The 21,333-nt window shown below is 30.2% G+C and overlaps 1 protein-coding gene across 2 annotated transcripts in view; it reads right to left on the bottom strand.

Annotated features, from left to right (window-relative positions):
- The window catches only part of LOC143240837 (uncharacterized), a 36,118-nt gene that overhangs the window by 5,151 nt on the left and 9,634 nt on the right, over positions 1-21,333 (bottom strand). The window contains exons 5-13 of one of the 2 annotated variants that reach the window (XM_076484003.1): positions 16,952-17,043; positions 16,172-16,278; positions 11,859-11,994; positions 10,608-10,716; positions 10,296-10,381; positions 9,416-9,538; positions 8,830-8,922; positions 4,524-4,668; positions 3,527-3,595 (exon numbers count right to left, since the gene is read on the bottom strand). In XM_076484003.1, the coding sequence (XP_076340118.1) occupies positions 3,527-3,595; positions 4,524-4,668; positions 8,830-8,922; positions 9,416-9,538; positions 10,296-10,381; positions 10,608-10,716; positions 11,859-11,994; positions 16,172-16,278; positions 16,952-17,043 (960 nt within the window). Of the gene's footprint in view, positions 1-3,526; positions 3,596-4,523; positions 4,669-6,353; positions 6,500-8,829; positions 8,923-9,415; positions 9,539-10,295; positions 10,382-10,607; positions 10,717-11,858; positions 11,995-16,171; positions 16,279-16,951; positions 17,044-21,333 lie in introns of those variants that run through there. The other variant, XM_076484004.1, reaches the window with a different exon arrangement.

Raw genomic sequence — 21,333 nt, 5'->3', positions numbered from 1 at the left:
AACAACTGAATGATTCATCAGAAACACATTTTTAAAACCATTCCTTCAAAACCAATGCAAATAAAATAGAAGGAATGGCACTTGCATCAACCCTACATAATAGCACGGGCACACAGTGTAGTAGGCTGTTAACAGCCAAAAATAAGAAAACATGGCTGTGATTAAACAATTATATTGATGTTAATTCTTGCCTGTGCTATTATGTAGGGATGATGCGAGTTCCATTTCTACATTTACTTCCTTTTTGAAATTTCTTTTTCTTTACTTATTTGCTTGTATTTTAACATGTTGGCTTCCATGTGATTTAGTAGTGAGTCATACCCTCTTTTCTTTTTAAAGGGCCACTTACTGGCTGTGACACAATGGCTACATATACACTCTTCTGAAGTAATTGTAAAATGACTAGTGGAACCTTGGAAAGTATTGGCAAAATAGGCTTGGAAGCCAACATGTTAATACAATATTTCAATAAATATAGGAAGGTTGTATTCATAACTAAGTTCTAAATATGAGGTCCCAACTCCAGTATTTACTGTATCTATTAATGGCTGGTAATTCCAGTTTTGCCCTATACTTAAACTCTGTAAAGAAACTGCAAATTTCTGTGAGAAAGCTAGCTTCAAGGGGGAATGATAACATCATTCACACTAATTATTTTATAAAATTACTACTAGTTAACAATACTCAAAAAAGCACACACTCCATTTTAAACTGTCACATCAGCAAAATTGGCCAACACCACTGTTTTGGTTTTTGAATTACCATGTACTAAAAAGAAGAAAAGAAAGAACAAGATATTCAAACTTCTTGCTGTGACATCTACACACTCCCAAACCTTGTAACTCATTCATTACAAACTGTTATTAAAGGTGCCATTGTATTATAAAATTCTGAAGACTTATTGAGGAGATATTTAATAGCATTTTCATGAACAATCTGTGCCATCCCAACATATGGAGTGCTACCATCTACCTGATACACAAGTTACAATTTATTTTATAAATGGAAAACCAAAAGTACCAAACAAGTTTGCAAACTGATAAGTACTGCAAGTCAGTACAGACACATAAAGCAGCTTACTAGTGATATTTTACCATATACAAATAAATCTTAAAGAGTGTGCCTTATAATATTCTTGCAAACAAACTGTACAAAACTTGTAGATAAATTAATAATGATTTAATTTATCTTTACAAGATACAACTAATGGTTAAAAAAACAACAGCATCAAATATTGTTATGTTATATTCATAACAATTACTTAGAAAATATTATAATACAACTTGCACTGTTGTAGAAATTAAAGCAAAATTTAAACAAGGTTTTCTGCATTAGCTCAACCTTTATTATGAAGTGATAAGCTAAAGGGAAAGCAGTTACCAACAACACCCATTACCAACTCTTAAGCTACTGTAACTAAATAGTAAGACTTGACAATAACACTTGTATTGCACCCACAGCTCCAAAGTACTGAGTAAATTTTTATATTTCTTTTGTATGTGAATCACAAACCCTCACAACCACAATTTGGAATGCTAACCAAAAGAACCATACTCAACCCTCCATAATATGGAAGATCCTATTATGACCAGTATTTAAATGCTACATTTCAATTACCGTTCATGATAATTTTCCGTTATCATAAGTAAAGATCTAACGGCAACAACTATATTAGGAACTGGCAACAGACCAGAAAACTAAGATGCACTATACAACTAAGCTTACCTTTATAGTTATCCAATTATCCACTATTCCTCACATTATTATTTAATTACTACAATAAAGAGAGTTCCATTTTTTTTGATGATACAGAGAACACATTTCATCAGTATTAAAAGTTCTGTTAATTACTTTGGAAAAAGTGAGTAAAATGTAGCAAAATCCTATATCACTGTCAAACTAACCTTTTGTAGATCAGAATGGCATCACATACATCTCGTTTCCTTTTCAAACAGGAAATGCTTAAGCGAGTTGTATGAAACTTAGTTAAAACACATTAAAGAGTGTATGATTTTTTCCTTTAAAAAAATCATTTGACTTAGTACCTTTGTTTTTGAAATAGCATGATTTCCAGAAATTTCCATTTTATATATAGTTATTTTCAATCTGTTTGATATTTAGTAACATACATCTGCAACAGAAGTTACCACCACTTGCATCTACAAATTATAAAAAAAATACAAAAACTAATACTTTGTTTGAACAAGTTAAACTTGAAATTACCATTTAACAACAATAAAAGATTTTAACCACTGGAATATCTTGCTAATAGTTAAACTGTATATGCAAGTCTAACTAAATTATCCAATTATCTTGCAATATAATTCCTGGATTTTTCCAATATAACTTAGAAATAATTTCAGACATACAAACAATGCCAAAAACTATCAAAAAATTCACAGATCTGCAGTTTGCTCATAAGTGTTGTAAACTGCACATTAAAATTTTGTTTAACCTTTATGAAGAGAAAAAACAAATTACAATTAAAATCACTATTTACTCTATATTCACAAAAATATATTAGAAGCCTTTGTATACTCATTTTAGACATTGAATCTTGGTATTTTCAAACCTAAACATTATTATTAGTAAAGTTCTTATGTGGTAACTCACAATAGTTTGAATTAAAAGACTAGTAATAAAATTACATGGTAAATAAAAAATGTATTATTACATTTTCACAGATGGACAGAACAATTATTTAATGTGTTGATTACAAGCAAGACTCCTCAAAACTGAAGAAATGGAAGTCTGAACTTGTTATTTGTAAATTACACATTGTTATATAATGACAAAATGTCAAATATAGTGTTGCTGTGCAAGTTGTTCAAATATTTAAAATTATTACTTTTACCTAAACTTTACATGCAGATGTGCACTCCATACTTAAAACATACTTGCAAATTGTAATAAAAGTTGGTGAGTGAAGTTTTACACTGTAATTTAAAGATGCTTGAAAAGACCACAAACAGCCAACCTAGTTTCAGCATAAATACTGCATTAAGAAATCATTATGCTAGCTAATCTTATTCTAGTACAAATGATTCAAGCAATAATCATGACTAGTTTACAAATATCTATGTTTTTATTTTAACAATAAGAGGAGTTTAGTTTGAAGAAAGAGTTGAATATACAGACCCTTCTCAACTGGAGTGTTTGGCAATATTTCATTTCCTTCTATCCCATCTTTCAAAAGTTTCTTCAAATTTTGAGAGGTTTTAATTATAATTACTGTAATGTTAATTCCCCCAATACAAACACTTAAGATTTTTGGCACTCAAAAAACATAAAATAATATAATGGTCAAATTCAGTTAGTGCTCTGTCAACTACAGGTTTCATATCTACCTACTACAAGGAAGAGAAATTTTGTATCAACATTTAAATACAACAGATATAATAGTGAAGTTCATAATATTAAAAAGCTACATGACAGTGGGAAAAAACAGCAAAAAACAGTTTACAAAAGTCAAACATTTAAAGTATTTACTTATTAAAAGAGAAATAAACCAATCACCACAACATACCAGCAAACAGTTTATAGGATCTCAAAGCTCGATGGCTGTACTTCCTTCGTACATCTTGTGACAGGAATTCTATACAATTGTAATAAAATTCATGTTAAGAACTATCTTTTTACAATATTCCTTTTTAAATATGAAAAAAGAGAGAGAAAGAAAGAAGAAAAGAATATTATCAGAATTTTAAGGGCACAGTTGTTGCTACCAGGCCTTTAACTTATCACTAAAAACTAACTAGTTTGTTCACCTACAAGTTTACTTTCAAGTTTCAACCATGTTACTTTATATATATATATTATAGTGGACAAAAAAAGAGAGAGAGAGAGAAGAGATGAATCACAAAATAAGGAACTTGATATCCAGCACTTTCAGAAGGTAGACCTTCCTTCTTACTAATACAACTGTGAAAGTCACTTCCTAAGTCTCAGTTTCAAAAGGGGCTAAAATTCAAACAAAAACTTGACATCAAATCCTGACTACCAACACCACCATGCAGTTTTCATAACTTTCCTGAAGATGGCAGCAAATTAGCAGCCAAAATGTTGGACATAAACAGTTTAATAATTATTATACAGTAAATTAATTAGTAACTAATTGTTAATAACAACATACACATTTTAATGTATTGCTCTCCTGGACCTTCTTAAAAGTTTTTGCACTGAAAAAAAAGTCAAAAACTGGAATTGAAGTAGTTGAGGAGTTGTCCTTGTAAAGATTGAAACTTTTAATTCATGAATAAAATGGAATTTCTGAAAAGAGGGAGAAGAACACACTTCCAAATATACATGGAAAATGTCTGCTATAAATACTGGTCTATAAAGTAAACCAGATAATTTATATTTTTATCTAATAACTGAATGTGCATAAATAATGCAATCAATACTGACTAATTAAATCCAATTCTAGAGTAATATAAAAGGTACACTTAAAGTCTACAAACTGCAAAGAAAAAATATATACCATTTTCATATAACCAACAGTATGTATCTGACATAAATCTTACCTTCTGGAATTTCTAAGTCTATAGAGAACTTAATATCCTTGAAAACTTTCCTGGGTTTAGCTCCCTTGTTCTTCACAAATCTCTTGAAGTGAATCACAAGGACTAAAGGAAGTGCTTTAAACACAGCTCTGTGAAGTGCTTCAACCTGAAACATACAAGTAATTTTGTTTTTGATTATATAAACTGTTTCCTATTTCTCTTGTTTCAAAAATACCACACGTAACTTGCACAATGTTACATCTAACTCAACTTTTCTGCAGAATGCTCAACTAATAGTACTGACATGGCTTCAACATTTCTAAATACACAAAGAAACATTATCTTACCAAAAATACCAGTCAATAGTCCATTACATCCTCAGTTCAAACATCCATGTACCTGTACCAGATATATTCTAGAAGTTTTATCAATGTTCATGTTCTTATGTAGAAATGACTCCAAAGAATAGCTCTGACTTAATATTTAGACAGATTATATCCTTACAAGTATTTCAACAGCCAACACTGCTGATTTAATTATGGCCCAGATTGTATTTTACAAATCTACTCGATAGACATAACTTCACAATATTTTATACCATTTCCTTTTATCACTATATAGGTAATGACAGTCACAATTTCTTGTAAGTATCAGAGCAAAACGTTTTAATTTTTCGTTTTTTATTGTATGAACAATGTCAGCCTCACAAAAACACAATTCAGCCATTGCAGAGCATGCCACATCAACTGGACACAGAGTAAACTGGGAAAAACTAGAATCATCGACACAGACAAATTCTAGAACATAAGAAAAATCAATAATTTTATATTAACACTATTAAACCTTCACTTAACAGAGATTCCAGATTAAAGGTGAGTAACCTGAATTGGTTGAATCTACATGAAATCCCTCCTCCAACAAGAAAGTGATAATCCTACCAATCACAATATACTCTCCACAATCCACCAGGACACAATAAAAGACCATCAGCACATACACACACGACTTGAAGATGAAAGGCGAAAGACTTTCGAAACGTGGTCCTCTCCACAGCAGACAGTTACCGTCCATTCTATAAAGTTTCATCATGAATACTCAGCCTAAACAATCTATCAAAGAATAGCTGAGGCAGTAGTTACATCATCCTATGTAATAGCATAGGCAAAAATAAGCATAGCAATAAATATAACTATTCAAATCACAAATTAATTTATCCTATTTTTTGTATGTTAAGATTCTACTACACTATGTGCCTGTGCTATTATGCAGGGATGATGCAAATGCTAGTCATATTATGTTGTCTGAATTGTTTTTTGAATGAATGTTACTAGCCATCTCTAATTTACTTCCTCAATAAAAGTAAAAACTTTTCAGTAAATATCTTTCATTCCACTGAAGAGTCATGAAAAATGTTTAATCCTATGTTGCAAATGTTTTCCCATTCACCCATTGCAATGAACTTGTAATGTTTACTATAATTATTAATTTACCAAATGTATCTTCATAAAAGCAAGCAAGCTTTCAGGAAGCTTTACATGTCATAATAAAAAATCTGTGTCAATTTACAGCCAGTCTGAGATGGAATCTGAACACATTGAATGCAAGATATTTTCATGCAATAAGAACAACAATTATTTTTTGCTTTGCAGTTTTTATATTAAATTTACATAGTCCCCCAAACCTCTAAATGAATACTAGTTTGAGATAAAATTGTTATTTTCTCTACATAACGTTAAATGCAGCTAAATCATCAAGATACAGTAAAATGAAAGTTTGAAATAAGAAATATGTACACTTGTCTTCTTTCAATAAATTGTTTTCACAACTTCATTATGTTATTTACTCCTCCAACTGTATCTTTTTGCACATAGTTTATACTGCATTTTATCATTTTATAATTTCATTACCTGGCGGTTCATTTGTGCCTGAAACAAATGCATCACAATAGAGAGACATCATCAGGTTCCCACACACTCACCTACTGTGCCTGTGAAGTTCTGCATTGTTAATGTTTCTATTAGTCTTTTTCAAAATAGAAAATCTTCCACCTTCCAAATGTGCATTTTAAAAACAAAAGTACACAATTCATTTAAATACAATGTTTAAAAACAACTATAACTGAACTATCTGTCACACTAATATGTAACAAGGTAATAAAATTGTTAAATGCGATTGCAAACTCTGCTTAGCAAAAAGTTACGAAACCAAAACACCTTGTTATTGTATACTGTTGCCAATTTCAAACACTGATGTAAGATTCAAATGGAAAAATTATTTCTATTGGTTATAAACCAGCATGCCAAATAAGATGTAATTTTGGAATGTGCCTTCAACGTAAAAGACAGACAGTTCTCTGTTATGGGTTTGAAAAATATATTGACATTTTACTAAATAGAAAAGTTAAGACATTGAAAGTGTACACTGAATATTACTAAAACAGAAAAACTGGAGTGTTTGCATGTGACTGTTAAGATGAGGAATTTTTAAATATTTTCTTGTGAAATTAAAATATTCAAACAAAACATTTAATTAAAAAATACTAACTAATAAAAACAATCATGTAAAACATTTTATATTACATGTATAAACTTACTTCACACCGTGTTTGTTAAATCAAAATTTAAATTAACAGACCTAATAGCTAACCTTAGTGTTCTCCATGCAACAATTTTACTATAAGTGACAGTGTGTGTCCATATTATACACATCTGTATTTGCCCAAAATAATAAATACAATGTGGCACAATCTATTGAACAGCACAAAAATTAGAAATTAAAAAATAATTCACACTGATTATTCAAAAAGTTCAAACAATTCCAAAGATAACTACAATATGTACAAGAAGAATTTCTTTATCACAGAACACAATTATAAAAGTACTCTCATCACAACAAGAACATAACTTCCAGTAGGACTGTACATAGTGGAAATCTTAAATACTTTTTTCAATAAATAGCACTACTTTTAATATATAAAAAGATTAGTTTATATCAGTACAACTTTCCATTGAAAAATCCTGTTTATAAAAAAAAAAAACTTTTGCTAAAATTCCTGTCGATGAAATACGAATAATATGATTATTAATTACCAGCACAAACATTACCAATAGGGTAGGTACTTCTAGGAAATATCAATTCACTTACATGTGGTGCCTTTAAAACAATCTGCACATGCAAAATATTCCAACAATTAATGACTCACAAACAAAAGCTGAACCATTACAGAAATTTTCAGCCTTGGTACAGCAGCTCAAACTAAATTATTTTTAAAAATATCAGGTCATCCCATAAATAATATCCAAACTGTTAATACACAAAGTGCATCATCATTTCTGTCTCTGTAGAACACTTTAACAACTAAAATATGTAGCAGAACATGTATAAAAATGTTCAGACAAATAAAAGAAACTAACCCAACTCCACTTGTTCAGATCATCAGTTAAAATAACCCTTATGAAGATGGATGTGTTTGAGGAGCACATTAGGCATATAATGTTTTATGAATTTAAAAAGGCAATAGTGCTGCAGAAGCTACACAAAACCAGGATAATGTTATGGCCCCATATAGCAAGAATCACATCTGCAAAGATTGAATAGCTAGACTGGGAAAAACTTCTAGATCCTCCTTATTCTCCAGACCTTGCCCCATCTGATTATCATCTATTCCAAAGTTTGCAGAACTATGTTGATAGAAAAGAGCTTGGAACACATGAAGATGTCAAAACTACCCTCTCTACATTCTTTCCCTCCAAACCCTAAGTATTTTATAAAGTGGCATTCAGAAGCTTGCAAATCATTTGCAGGAAGTAATTAATAATAATGGAACAATCATTAGTGATTAAATAACATTAAAAGCATTTGAAATCCTTTCTCTTTTTCTGAACCTAAAATTGGACATTACTTAAGGGATAACCTGATATATGCATGTATTTTATGAACTATGCAAAACATAAACTGCTAGGAAACCTATATTCAGGACTTAAGAAAACATTGAAATTGTTGCTTTTGATTCCTGGAGTTTTGTATGTTCTAAAAATAAGTGAAAGTAATTAACTTTGATCATTAATGATTAAATCTGGTATGATTTTAACTGACAAAAAGCAATGTTTAATTTTGCAGAAGGTGTGGAGATTTCAATACTGCTTTTATTATTATATCTTAAAAAAGAAATAAATCAGATATGTCATACAATACTTACAATTTATATTGTAAAGATTTCATATACTTTGCTCATGACATGTTTGTTGGGACAATTTTTTTTAGCAGTATCCATTACTTAAAACTTCAAAAGATGTTATACAATTATGACAGTGTTTTAAAAACTTACCCCTCCTTTACTATCTTCTGGAGTGTAACCATGGGCCAGTTTTGTAGGAGTTATGTAAGCCAAGGCATCACTCACTTGACAAACATCTTCAGCCTTTAAAATGCCATGCAAACAATCAATTACATTAAAATACCTATATCTGTAACAATTGTTTTTTTTTTAATTTGCATGAAAATAGAGTATAGCATTTAAAGTCAAAATATAATGATCAGTAATTAGTACTTACAACTGTACTTACCAATTCTTTCCTAAATATTGATACCTCTTTTACTATACAATGATATTCGTATTCCCTGATATTTAAATAGATTATATACACAACTCTTAAACATTTATATAATACAATAACATCAGACAGAAATATAATTGGCCAATCATCATGTAAATACACAACTTGTAAACTTGGACATTCACACATTACTTCAAACATATGGAATTAAATGTACATCAGACTGAGATTTCATTATCATTCATTCTCTTGCATTAGTCTTAATATAAAATCAAAAACTGGTTTCCTAACCTAGTTTGGCTACTAGCAGTTATTGATTAAGTGAAATAATTATTGAAAGAAAGTATAACCAATCACCTGGATGTCCACAGTAAGACTGAAGAAATGATGTGAACTTGTGGATGTTTCATTTCCTACAGTCATTGTAGATGTGATTTGACCACCAAATATATCAAAGATAGGAGAATGAAAGGAGTGGCTCTGAAAACAAATAACGCAATCTATAGACATGAATAAACTAATACTGATCACTAAGGAATTTAATTTTTTCAATCCAGACAGCATATTCCTGGTCATAAGAATGACTTATCAGGCTTACTTGACCTTTAAAACATGTAAACAAAATTTATCCTTAACTTTAATACATATATAAATAAATATGAACCTTACTCATAACAAAATATATTAGCACTTTTTCAGCAGCACTTTGTTAAAGCCATACATTCAATCTTTCAATTTTCAATCTTTCTGCTGCTTAAAATGCATCATTTTGAATGAAAGAACTTCAAATTTGATGGAAATAAAAGTAGTCATACTCTGTATTACAGCTTATTGAATATGAACTTTAATAAACTCAATTTTAACCTTTGTTGAACCTTAATGGCACTAACAATCTTAAACTTGATCAAGAAATCCACCATAAATCCATCATTTCCAGTATTGAAATTTACCTTATGATCTCATAACATTGTGAAGTCATACAAATAAAAGATTGAGTTTGGTAAAGTTTTTCAGTAACCACACTGTGTCTGGTTTAATTAGATTTAGACCCTTTTAAACCTAATAAAGCAACTGCTAAAAAGGTATAGAAATAAGACTACTTTCTCTATAACTAATGAAATCCCACATTTTAGTGTGCCTCAAACTTTCAATATCAGTTACTTCTGTGATTGGTTTCCATCCTACAAAGTAATGGGAAAAAATAAATTACTTTAATTGGTGGTGATAAAAGCCTTACTGATTTAATAACATTGCTCTTGGTGTTAGGGCCATTTTCTTGATATTCCGTTGCATGTCCATTTGTTAGGAAGACTTCACAGGCATCTGAAAACATAATTGAATATAAAAGTTATCTTTATTTATTTATTAATTAATGGTTACAGGAATTTCATAGTAAGAAAAAAATTGTATAAATTTAAGCATTGTGTCAGATTTTTCACTGCACATAGTTTTATAACAGTAATATAATATTTGAAATATAACCAGTCTCTTCTACTTATATTAGTTCAAAGTTTTTGTTTTACTGACTATAAATTAACAATGTCCTTACTGGAATTTCCTTTTGCTGTCTTTCTGAAGACATTAATCACAGTATCCATCTCTTCATGAAGGCCACAAAGCAGAAAATTCAGAACATCATCTGCATCTTCCAGACATCCCTGTCACAAAATACATATCAGACCAAAGTTGAGAAAGATATTGAGAAATCCTCAATTTCTTCATGTGAGAATACTTAGGTAACCAATCAGTATATCATCTACACATTTCCAGTTTGGCTACAAACATCAGTGATGACAAAAGGTAGAACTTGAAATATGGGCTGGCATACAGTATAAGGAAAGGGAATTTATGTTGATTACAGTTTATTATGAAGTAAAGGTAGGTAGATTTAGGAATTTATTCTCAACATTTTTCAAATAATTATAATTATTACTTGATAATTCATTCTAAGATCAAGTACCATAGTTAATACTTTACCATTTTTGTCTTTCTATTAATTATTGAACAAAGATGAAATCCTTTATGTTATGTTTCCATTTGAAATAATTAAATGAAGATTACTTTGTTAACACTTCAAATATAGAATGTTAAGTATATGCTGGTGATATTTATTAGCCGATATTCAATCAAAGCTGGAGAGCTATAAAACATGTATCAAAGGTTCAATAGTTCAGTAATGGCATATTTCTCAAGACGACATTATGTAATAAGGTTTTACTTTGAAGAATTTGTATACAGAAAAATACCATGATACCTAGTATCATGTTATTCTGCAACATTTTACTTTAACAATTTACAAATTTGGCCCTAAATGTAGAAAACATAACACTAACACTTAAATATTTTGGTATCCACGTAGTTTTGTGGTGATTTTATAGTTGGCTTCATTAACTGTTTAATATATTTCATTATAGTTTTAACAATCTTGTAACTTTTCGATATTAACAAGCATAATTTCCATTACAACAGTGTAAAATTATTGCTTTAGAAATATCAAATATAATCCTTAATATAAAGTTGAATAATTTATACTTCAACTGTGGCTTGAATTATTCCATGTTATGAATTTATTTCTTATCAATTAAGTTTGAGTGTATTTATGTACATATCATTTAATGTCTAATATCATAGCATACACACTACATAAGCACGAGCAATTAACTTTAAAACACGTGTCTCTTTTTCTTAGCTACAATCTACAGTTAAATTCCACAAGGTGAACAAAGTGCAGATAAATTGAGCAATGGAACTAAATATTAAATAATACCACTATACAATACATTTTAACAATCTAAACTACCTCAATATGGCTTGAATTCAGAAGACTGACCAAAGAGTAAACATAGCTTGGTTCAAAGGGTTTTCCAAAAGTGAGATCTTTCCTTTTCCTCTTGCTTCCATATGGCATGGGTGGAAATTCATTCATGAAACACACCCTGAATGACAAAAAACATGAACACTAATTCTGCTATACTTTATCATTAGTTTCAATATAATACAATATTTTAGAATATACTTACATTAACTGTATGTTTCTCTAAATTTTTAATACAATTGATTTACACTGAAAGAAAAACTTACTACTTGCTCACAAACATATGCTTGGTTCTGTTGAACTTCATTTTACTTTACAAGTTTTAGTAGGCTAACAGAATTGTCATTAGAGTAAATTTAAAAAAGTGCAAATTTAATATGAAGGCACAATAATACTAAAGTTTATTGTAAAAACTAATATTTAACAAGGTTGTTTGTTTTGTTTTTGAATTTTGCACAAAGCTACTCGAGGGCTATCTGTGCTATTTAACAAGGTAAACAGATGATTGTTTAGAAACACAGTTCACATTCATAAATCAGAGAAAACAAGATATTTAGACAGACTACCAAATTAGAGATTTTACAATGCCACAAGAAATGATAAAGTTCCTTGTTAACATTAGGAATCTATACCCACAGCTCTAAATAACCATTGGTGCTGCTTAATCTTTCAATCTAATTAGTTCAATTAGAATCTTTAACATTTATAAAATGGAAAGTTAAATTATTTCTGAGAATACTGGACATTTAGAAAGAAGGAATTCACTGCTCTGTGAGGCACTTAAGAGTAAATTCCACATTAATAACACTTTCTGAACACACATGACACACAGAAGTTTTTTGTTTTGTACTTTGCACAGAGCTACACAAGAGCTACCTACACTAGCAGTGAAAGGCAGCTAATCACCACCACCCACCACCAACTCTTCAGCTACTCTTTTACCAACAAGTAATGGGATTGGCCATAACATTATAGCACCTCCACATCTGAAAGGATGACCATCTTTAGTGGGACAGGTATTCAAACCACTGACCCTCAGTTTGCAAGTCAAGCATCCTAACCACTTAGCCAGGCCAGGACAGCACAAAGAAAATTCATTGAGGTACAAGTTATCTAAGTACAAATGTCACGTTAGTCCTCTTCATACAGATGGATCAAAATGCACATCACAACCTTTTTATAATTATATTAAAATTCAAACAACTTTATTATCAATGTATGTCAACAAGCCTGACATGAATTATAAACTGTGTATAATATATATATTCACACACACGCACACACCTAAGTTGTAATTTCCTAATTTCAAAAAAAAAAATTATTATTCATTTTCCTCTATATCATGGCTCTCAATTGTTTATTTTAGTTTTTCTTCCTACCCTTTATTGGTTTAACAGTCCAACTAATAACAAACTTTTACTAGATATAAGATTGATAAAAATTCTTAACTTAAAAAGGGTGGAAATAGGGATAATCAAAAAAGTACACAAAGTTGAAACAAAATGCAAAGATTATACTAATAACATAAGTACTGTAGATATGGAATCAAAATAGGGTTTTGTAGTTTGAGAAGATATGAACATTATTTCCAACCTTGTTTATTTACTTTGTTTTAGCATCCCCAGCTGTAAACTTGAAAATATAATTGCATTTGGATTCAACTTGTTTCTGTACTTTTTTTAATTATCTTTATTCCCCCTTTCTAAACTAACAATTACTTTTCTTTTGTATATTTATGAAGAATAAATTTATGCCACACATGTACATATGCAAATTGAATATTAAATTTACATGGCATTTCATGAACAAAGTTTCTGGTATATAAAACTTCAAAATGGCAAAATACCTTAGCTGTCACAAAATATTAAAACACTTGATTATCCAGAGGAAGCAACTAAACAGTCTGCCACAAATCATTTTTCAGATTAATGTAGTCTAGTTTATTTCCATTTTATTTTTTGTGAGGCCTCATCATTCTCTTCACAACACTGTCTCCTTGGTTTTTTGATGAAAAAAAATGTCTAATGACTTTTCAGCAGTAATTAGTCCTCTCACCGTGGGCATCTTTTATTGTGTGTGTCACGAGGTTAAGAGTGCATTACATTCAAAATTTAAAGTAAATTTTGTTAATGTTATACCAATAAGTATAGTATAAAATCATAGCTAATAATGCATATTTTAAAAGTATATAAAACTTTTAAGTTCCTGAGTGTGAAAAGTGACTCTCTCTGGACATCCCTCTTCTCTAACTTATTTATCACACCTCAAAAAAAAAAGAAGAGAAAAAGTTACTTATTACAAGGTTTTTATCACTCAGGTAAAGCATTATTTTCAATTTTGTCTGTTATGGAGTCATAGAATAAAAAACCAGACCCCTCTTGCCATACCCACCTACCTGTCAACTCTTCTATTTAAGGATTTGTCTATAATTCTATATTTAATACAATATTATTTTTAATCAACAAAGTCAAGATTTTCATCTATCAAATGGTGTATTATATGTATATATTACTTTGTTTTTTGGATAGAAAAATATTTATTTCTCTTTCAGTACACATTTTGTTCCCACATGAAAAATCAATTAGCTTGAATGAATATGTAATGGCTCTTGTTACATAGTTAGAAAATCAGAAAAATAGTGATAGTTATGGGATATTGTCTGCTTTTTGCATGTTATTATTTTGAGTCTTTCGGTGCCTTATTTAATTAAATAAAAATTACTTAATGCACTACTAGCAGTAATATCAAAAAAGTAGGGTTCAGTGTCATTAACAGTGGACAGCAAAGCACATGTACTTTTCCTGTGTATTCTTTATTTATTACTATTATAACAAAAACTAACATGTAAAAATAGGAAACTTGAGATTAGATTAGGTAAAATATAAAAAAAATTTCATGAGGCATGCACACAAGTGGCCCTGCGTAGCTTGAGGGAAATGTAATTTGTAGTGAAAAGAAAGCTGCACATTCCCCAAGTAATTTACAACCATAATGGCATAAACAGTACTAGTAGTTAAACACTGTCCAAAGGATAATAACATTTAAGTATAAAGAGATATATACTATTGCAAGTTTAAAAGTTACTTAGGAAACACAAATGTTTCATATTGCAATCTAAAATTATTTTAAAAAGAGAAAAAGGATAATTTAGACTCATTATAATTTCTTTTTTGGTAATTACAAGGTTAGTCATTTAGTGAACAATGTTGCATAAAGTTACAATAGAAAAAAAACAGATAAAATGTAAAGTTTTACTGAAAAACGTATGAAATGTATTTTGTAAGTTTTAGATTACATAAATAGAATGCAAGACTTCCCAGATGAAGAACAAATATTTTTAATCTTATCAAAATCATTCTCCACTTGAAATGGTCAAAAAAGACTTAATATAGTCACAAACAAATTTTATAAAAATACCTCATTGAAAAAAACATTTTTTGTGTACAAATGATCAGTAATTTTTATGTCTGTCATAATTTGTAAAAATAATTTTATTGTATAAAAAGCCCAAGTATTAAAACACTACACAACTAAAAATGGACACTTTATTAGTTCTCAGGACCTAGCTCATACTGACAGTTCATAAACAGCTCAATGTCCAGTGCATGCACTGTATAAACAGTCTAGTCTAGTGTAGATACCTACTATGTGCATTCCAAACATCATGAACAGATTACCACAAAATGTATGTATATGTGACATGCATATGACAAAGTGTAAACATACTCTATGTGCAATTTGGCAGGAATTTACCAGAAACAATTGTCAGTTTTGGCTTTGGTATATCAAATTGAAACACTGCAGCACTTTCACTGTGTTGATGGAGGTCTTGGAGAGAGCATATAAGAGAAAAGAACAATTTGTACATCATGCTAAGCAAAGAGGTAAATGCTTCACAATTTAAGTTTTGATTCTCAAATTGCAATGCAAACCCAGATATTCTGTCCCCTACAAATGGACAACAATGAATAAACACATGTGTTGGTATGCAACTATAAAATGGACAGTCTATATTTGAGAATTCAAGGGACCATCTTGAAGGCAAAGATTGTATCATCACAGATTTAATAATATACTCATGTTTCTGAATATGTTTTTATTTATGATTCTAACATCTTTCACAATCATTTTCTTTTCCCAAAAAAAGTCAATAAGATATATTTTACGTGTGGTAGCATGTGCATGCATACACGTGCACATACACACACATGCATACACAAGATAAGTGAATTCAAGAAATATTCACTGCAAAGAAATGTATAGTTGAAATATCAAAATTAAAACACTAAAATACTTACAAGCTGTCAGTGACTAGGGTGGAAGAATCACTTCTACTTGAGCCATCACGAGGTAACCTCTTTAGCAGATTGTAAAGTGGTGGGCATACCAATAGTGCTTGTAAAATCTAGAAGTCTTGTTAAGCAAAATTAAGAATATTTCACTGCAAATAGCTTTAATCACATCAAAAATCATTTTTACCACTGTTCAGTTCTGAACTTATAACTTTGTAGAGAATGCAATAAAAAAAAATCCAAAATGTACTGTAGCATTATTATGTAATGTCTAATATAAGACAAAAATAAAACAGACAGCAGAGAATTTATTTACTTGGACAGTTAAAAAGTTTGTTAAGCTTTCAACATCACATCAGAAAAAGGTATATAAAACATAATTTCAGTATCATGTAAATACAAATAGTTAAAGTGTAGCACAAATTACTGACTAATAGCATATTTATACTAAATTTATAAATCAGCACAAATTCATCATGACAAGAAACCCACTTGAAGTAAAATATATTCTTAAGATGGGTGGTATGGGTATTAAAACTTTAATTAAAATAAAGTACAGACCAACATTTTGACCTTATTAACCTGAATATGACCTAAGAAGGTCAAAACTCTGTTATTTACTTTCTTTCTATTAAAATTTTAATACCAATACCAGCAGTCATGAGAATACAAATTAGTACTGAGTTTATGTTGGGACAAGTTCATCATTATTTGTACAGTCCTATACAAGATCTGTAATACCATGTCAACCACCCTGTAAATTCTAAAAACCATTAAGAAGGATACAGCGTTCACACAGCACCAGTTGCTACAATTTATTAACCCTCTAGGTATCAGAAATGGAGCAGCATGATTCAAACGAAGACTAGTTAGTATTTCTGAGAAAATAAAAGGAGAATCAAGGGTTGAACTATAATTGTTAACAAAGGTAAATAAGCAATACTTAAATGTTTCCATTTCCTAAGTAAATTACACGTAATACATATCTTATACAATAGGATTTTTATTTTTTACTCTTATTGTAAATTTTGCCTTTCTATCCATAAAACACAACTAAACAGTAATACAGCTTTTCACTTCTTTTACATAGAGTCCATCTATAGTACTACAAAGTTGTTCTGCCATGCTTTATATACTAAAAAACTTGAGTATTTTTATAATGCATAACACCACTTATAATTGAAAATGTTTTTGTTTGCAACAGTCATAATCCAACTTGAAAAATTAAAACTTGTTAGATCTAACAAAAAATAAAATCTATTAATGTCTGAATAATCCCTCCTCTCTCTAGAGAGAATATTTCTTGCACATCCATAAACAGTTCACACTGTGGTTTAATGCCTTGCACATTTTGCTTGTTAGTGAAGATAAAGCCTGTTTTCAGTCTTGACACAATGTCTTATAGATTGACTGAGTTCAGTACAAACTTTCACCCCATTCCTTAAATCACTGATTTAAGATCTAATTAAAGTTTTGGACTTGGAGATCAAACCCTTTTGACTGATGTATTTGACTCCACTTAAAGTCTAATTAATTCACTCTAATCCTGTCTAAAATAATTTCAATTTGAGGGTAGGCTGGTAGAGATCCTAGTGTGTAATAAAATTGAATCAGGTACATACACACCCGATGCTTGACGCTGATAATGCACAAAAATATAGATAATAAAAAGGTCTCAGATTAAATTACTCTAGCCTTGCCTAAGAGAATTTCTACTGTTAAGTACTGATCACTGAGAAGGAAATTGTCATTAATTCATACATTATTATACACTGCCATAAAATCACAAACCTTCAAAAATGACCAAAACAATACTTTAACAAACAGCCAACATATCTTCACACATGTGCATACTCTTTCATAAAAGTAACATTTGCATAGTTTCTAAATAATACCTGGACAAGAACAAAACTATGAACATTCAACATGACTTACTACAAAGAAAAGAATAATAAAATTGGGGACAAATTAAATCACATGACACAAGTTACAGAAATATTTCTCCATAATATTATTATCAGAGTGCACAAAATTAAAAAAATAATTGTCCAGGAAGACAATTACAATAATACTTACTTGTTCACAGATGGAAAATGCCCAAATTCTATTAAAAGAAATAGTGATTGAACCTGTATCACTACAGCTTTAACCATCGTTTCACTTTATAAATATTAACTCTGCTAGACTAGTATGATAAGTACTTAATTTTTTTAAATTATTTTAACCAGGTAATTTAAAATGTATCAAAATTATTAACAGTCTGACTAAACATCTTTGTCATATTTTACAATGACTATTAAATATAGTTTTCAACTGGCACGGCTTGGAACCTTTAAATTTAGTAACTCTTCAATCTAAATTAGTAACAGTTTCATTACTCAGAGTAACTTAGTCACTGACTGATACTGCATGTTCATGGCCTCAACCAAAATCCAATTAATGTTCCACTGCAGATAGAGCACTGAATTATTTCACACTGGCACCATTCACATTAATATCCATAATGGTATTCAGTGGGCCCTGTTTATTTTGGTATGTTCAGTCTCTTAATATTGATGGTTGAAAATCTCAACACCATCTGTGCTGACTGGAATGGCCATCATCTCAAAAACGTGTAATGTTGGCATATTGAGGAGACTTTTCTCTCAATAAAACATCACCCAAATTAAGTTAAGATGAAGTTATTATTGACACATCCAGCTTGAAGATAGTTTTACTTTGTTCCTCCCTGTAAAAGGAAGTAAAATGGTCTAGGATCTCTTCCAACTCTCCAGTTCCATAGTTAACTAATTACTGTGTGTCATTTGGCCAAGTGATTAAGTTAAATGTTTCAGTTAAATTACTTAATTTTGGAATCTTGTACTTTCCCAAACTTTACATTAATACATATTATATTTCCATTGATCACTTCAGCATACAGAGGTTTACACAGTCTCTTTCACCCAATTCTCGTTCGAGTTTTAAGTTATGTTTCTTCAAAAAAGATTTCAGACTTGGACCTAATATGCATTTGAGACTTACCTGTTTAGATCATCTTTTAGGTTAAGGTTTTTTGTTGACTGAAGATGACCTAGAAAGGTCAAAAAGTTCTCTGCTTATCAATAAAAGGGTTAATACCCATACCAGCCATTTTGAAATACACAGCAGTTGTTAATCTTGGGATCACTTCAGTGTTGAGCACATCTTGAGCTTGAAATGCTTGTTATGTGGTACTGAAAGCAGCACTATAATCAAAGTAAAGAGCAAAAACCTGCAAAACTATCACTTGAACATACCCCAGTAGTCCCTTTACTTCAAAATTGTCTTTTGAATTAAAAGTACCAGCAATGTTCTCCAACTGCACAAGTTTCTCTGGAATTCTAAGAAAAGACTTATGGTACATTTCTGACGAGCAAGTAATCCAACTTGTTTTATGCCTCCATATTGTACCAATTTATCAGCCAAAATGCAGCAATATTAAACAGTTCTATGTTTAGACAAGTAGTAGTAGAACTTGAACACAAGTTTGAAGATATCACCAAATCTTTCCAAATAAGACTTATTTTTCCACATCTAAAACAGCAAGCTCCTGGTTGTGATTTATGCAATGAAAGACGAATGTGTAGGGTTTCATTACATTCTAAAACCTGCACTCCTGATATTTGGTCCACATTAATAATTACATCAAGGTTCAAGCCAGTCTGTTTTTGAAACAAGGCTCAGACTTGATCCAATGAAAGGAGCAGTTTTTATACATGCTTACACAAATGTTACGTGAACCAAAATCAATGAGCTATGCTAATTTTGTGAATAGCATAAGGCACAAAATAAACATACAACTGTTCAATTATTATAGCATCTGTGGAGTCATCATCAAGTAAGAAATATTTTGCTGCAACAACCTATTCTAACATTCAGTTGTTAATGACATCACAAAATCTTTACAACTATGGTCACTGAAATATTTTTTGCACATATATACACTTTTATTTTTTGTAGCTCACAAAGGGTCTAAAATTTTTGCAGCAACATTTGTATATCATGCAGCATTGAACAAATTAGTAAACTTTTAACCCTAGTCATGCTACTTGGAACTTTGACCATGGGAGTCAACTTGGATGCAGCTATTGCTATGATGACTGCATTGCATCTTACATGTGCTCTACTTTTCTGATGGAATTTTATTTTTTTTTCAAAATCCTTGTTTACTATCATCACTTCCTTTCTATAGCAGCAAGTTTGGAAATTTTACAATACTCTCATAACATGATGTATTGTGATGCATCATCATTATATATACATATATATATATAGCAACAGTCCGAGATGGTGTGATTTTGTCTCAGATTCTTCTGTCTGTGAGAAATCTACAGTAATGCTTGCTTTGATCTGTCTGATTGTCTTTACCTTCCAACTATATATACTGTTTGCTATTTTGATACCACTACCTAACAATCAGCATAAAATCTCTCCGACGCTTTTGTTTTGATGGTTTTAGAAGACATATTTTCATCTCTTACTCCATGCTTTCACTAGCACTCAAATTCATTAAAGTAGAAAACAGTATTTAATTACAGAACTTTTATTATAACTCATTGAAATTATGTCTGTAGGTAAGGATGTTTCAATTTTTCGGACTCAAACTGTTCAATAATGCTGTTTGCTATTTTGATACCACTACCTAACAATCAGCATAAAATCTCTCCGACGCTTTTGTTTTGATGGTTTTAGAAGACATATTGCATAATATCGGCACACAATCATCTCTTACTCCATGCTTTCACTAGCACTCAAATTCATTAAAGTAGAAAACAGTATTTAATTACAGAACTTTTATTATAACTCATTGAAATTATGTCTGTAGGTAAGGATGTTTCAATTTTTCGGACTCAAACTGTTCAATAATGCTTACTCTCAATTTTGGTGTTAAACAAAAAATTTTACTATCAAGAAACTTGAAGTAAATAATTAAACTTCAAATTATAAAGTGTAATTCTGAAAAAATTATAAACTTAGTTATGAATATGAAACTAAGCCTACCATACATGATCACAAGCTTGCTAGTGCGACGTATTCATACATCCAGAATGTTTATAACTAAAAATAAACTTCATATCTTGCAATAATACAATAAAAGCATGATATATGAATACAAAAATAAGAAGCTGGAAAGAAAGGTTAACCCTACA

The sequence above is a fragment of the Tachypleus tridentatus genome, chromosome 13 (assembly GCF_004210375.1).
Source record: "Tachypleus tridentatus isolate NWPU-2018 chromosome 13, ASM421037v1, whole genome shotgun sequence".
Lineage (NCBI taxonomy): Eukaryota > Metazoa > Arthropoda > Merostomata > Xiphosura > Limulidae > Tachypleus > Tachypleus tridentatus.
Note: the sequence above shows the minus strand (reverse complement) of the source record. Positions and strands in the feature narration are given on the sequence as shown.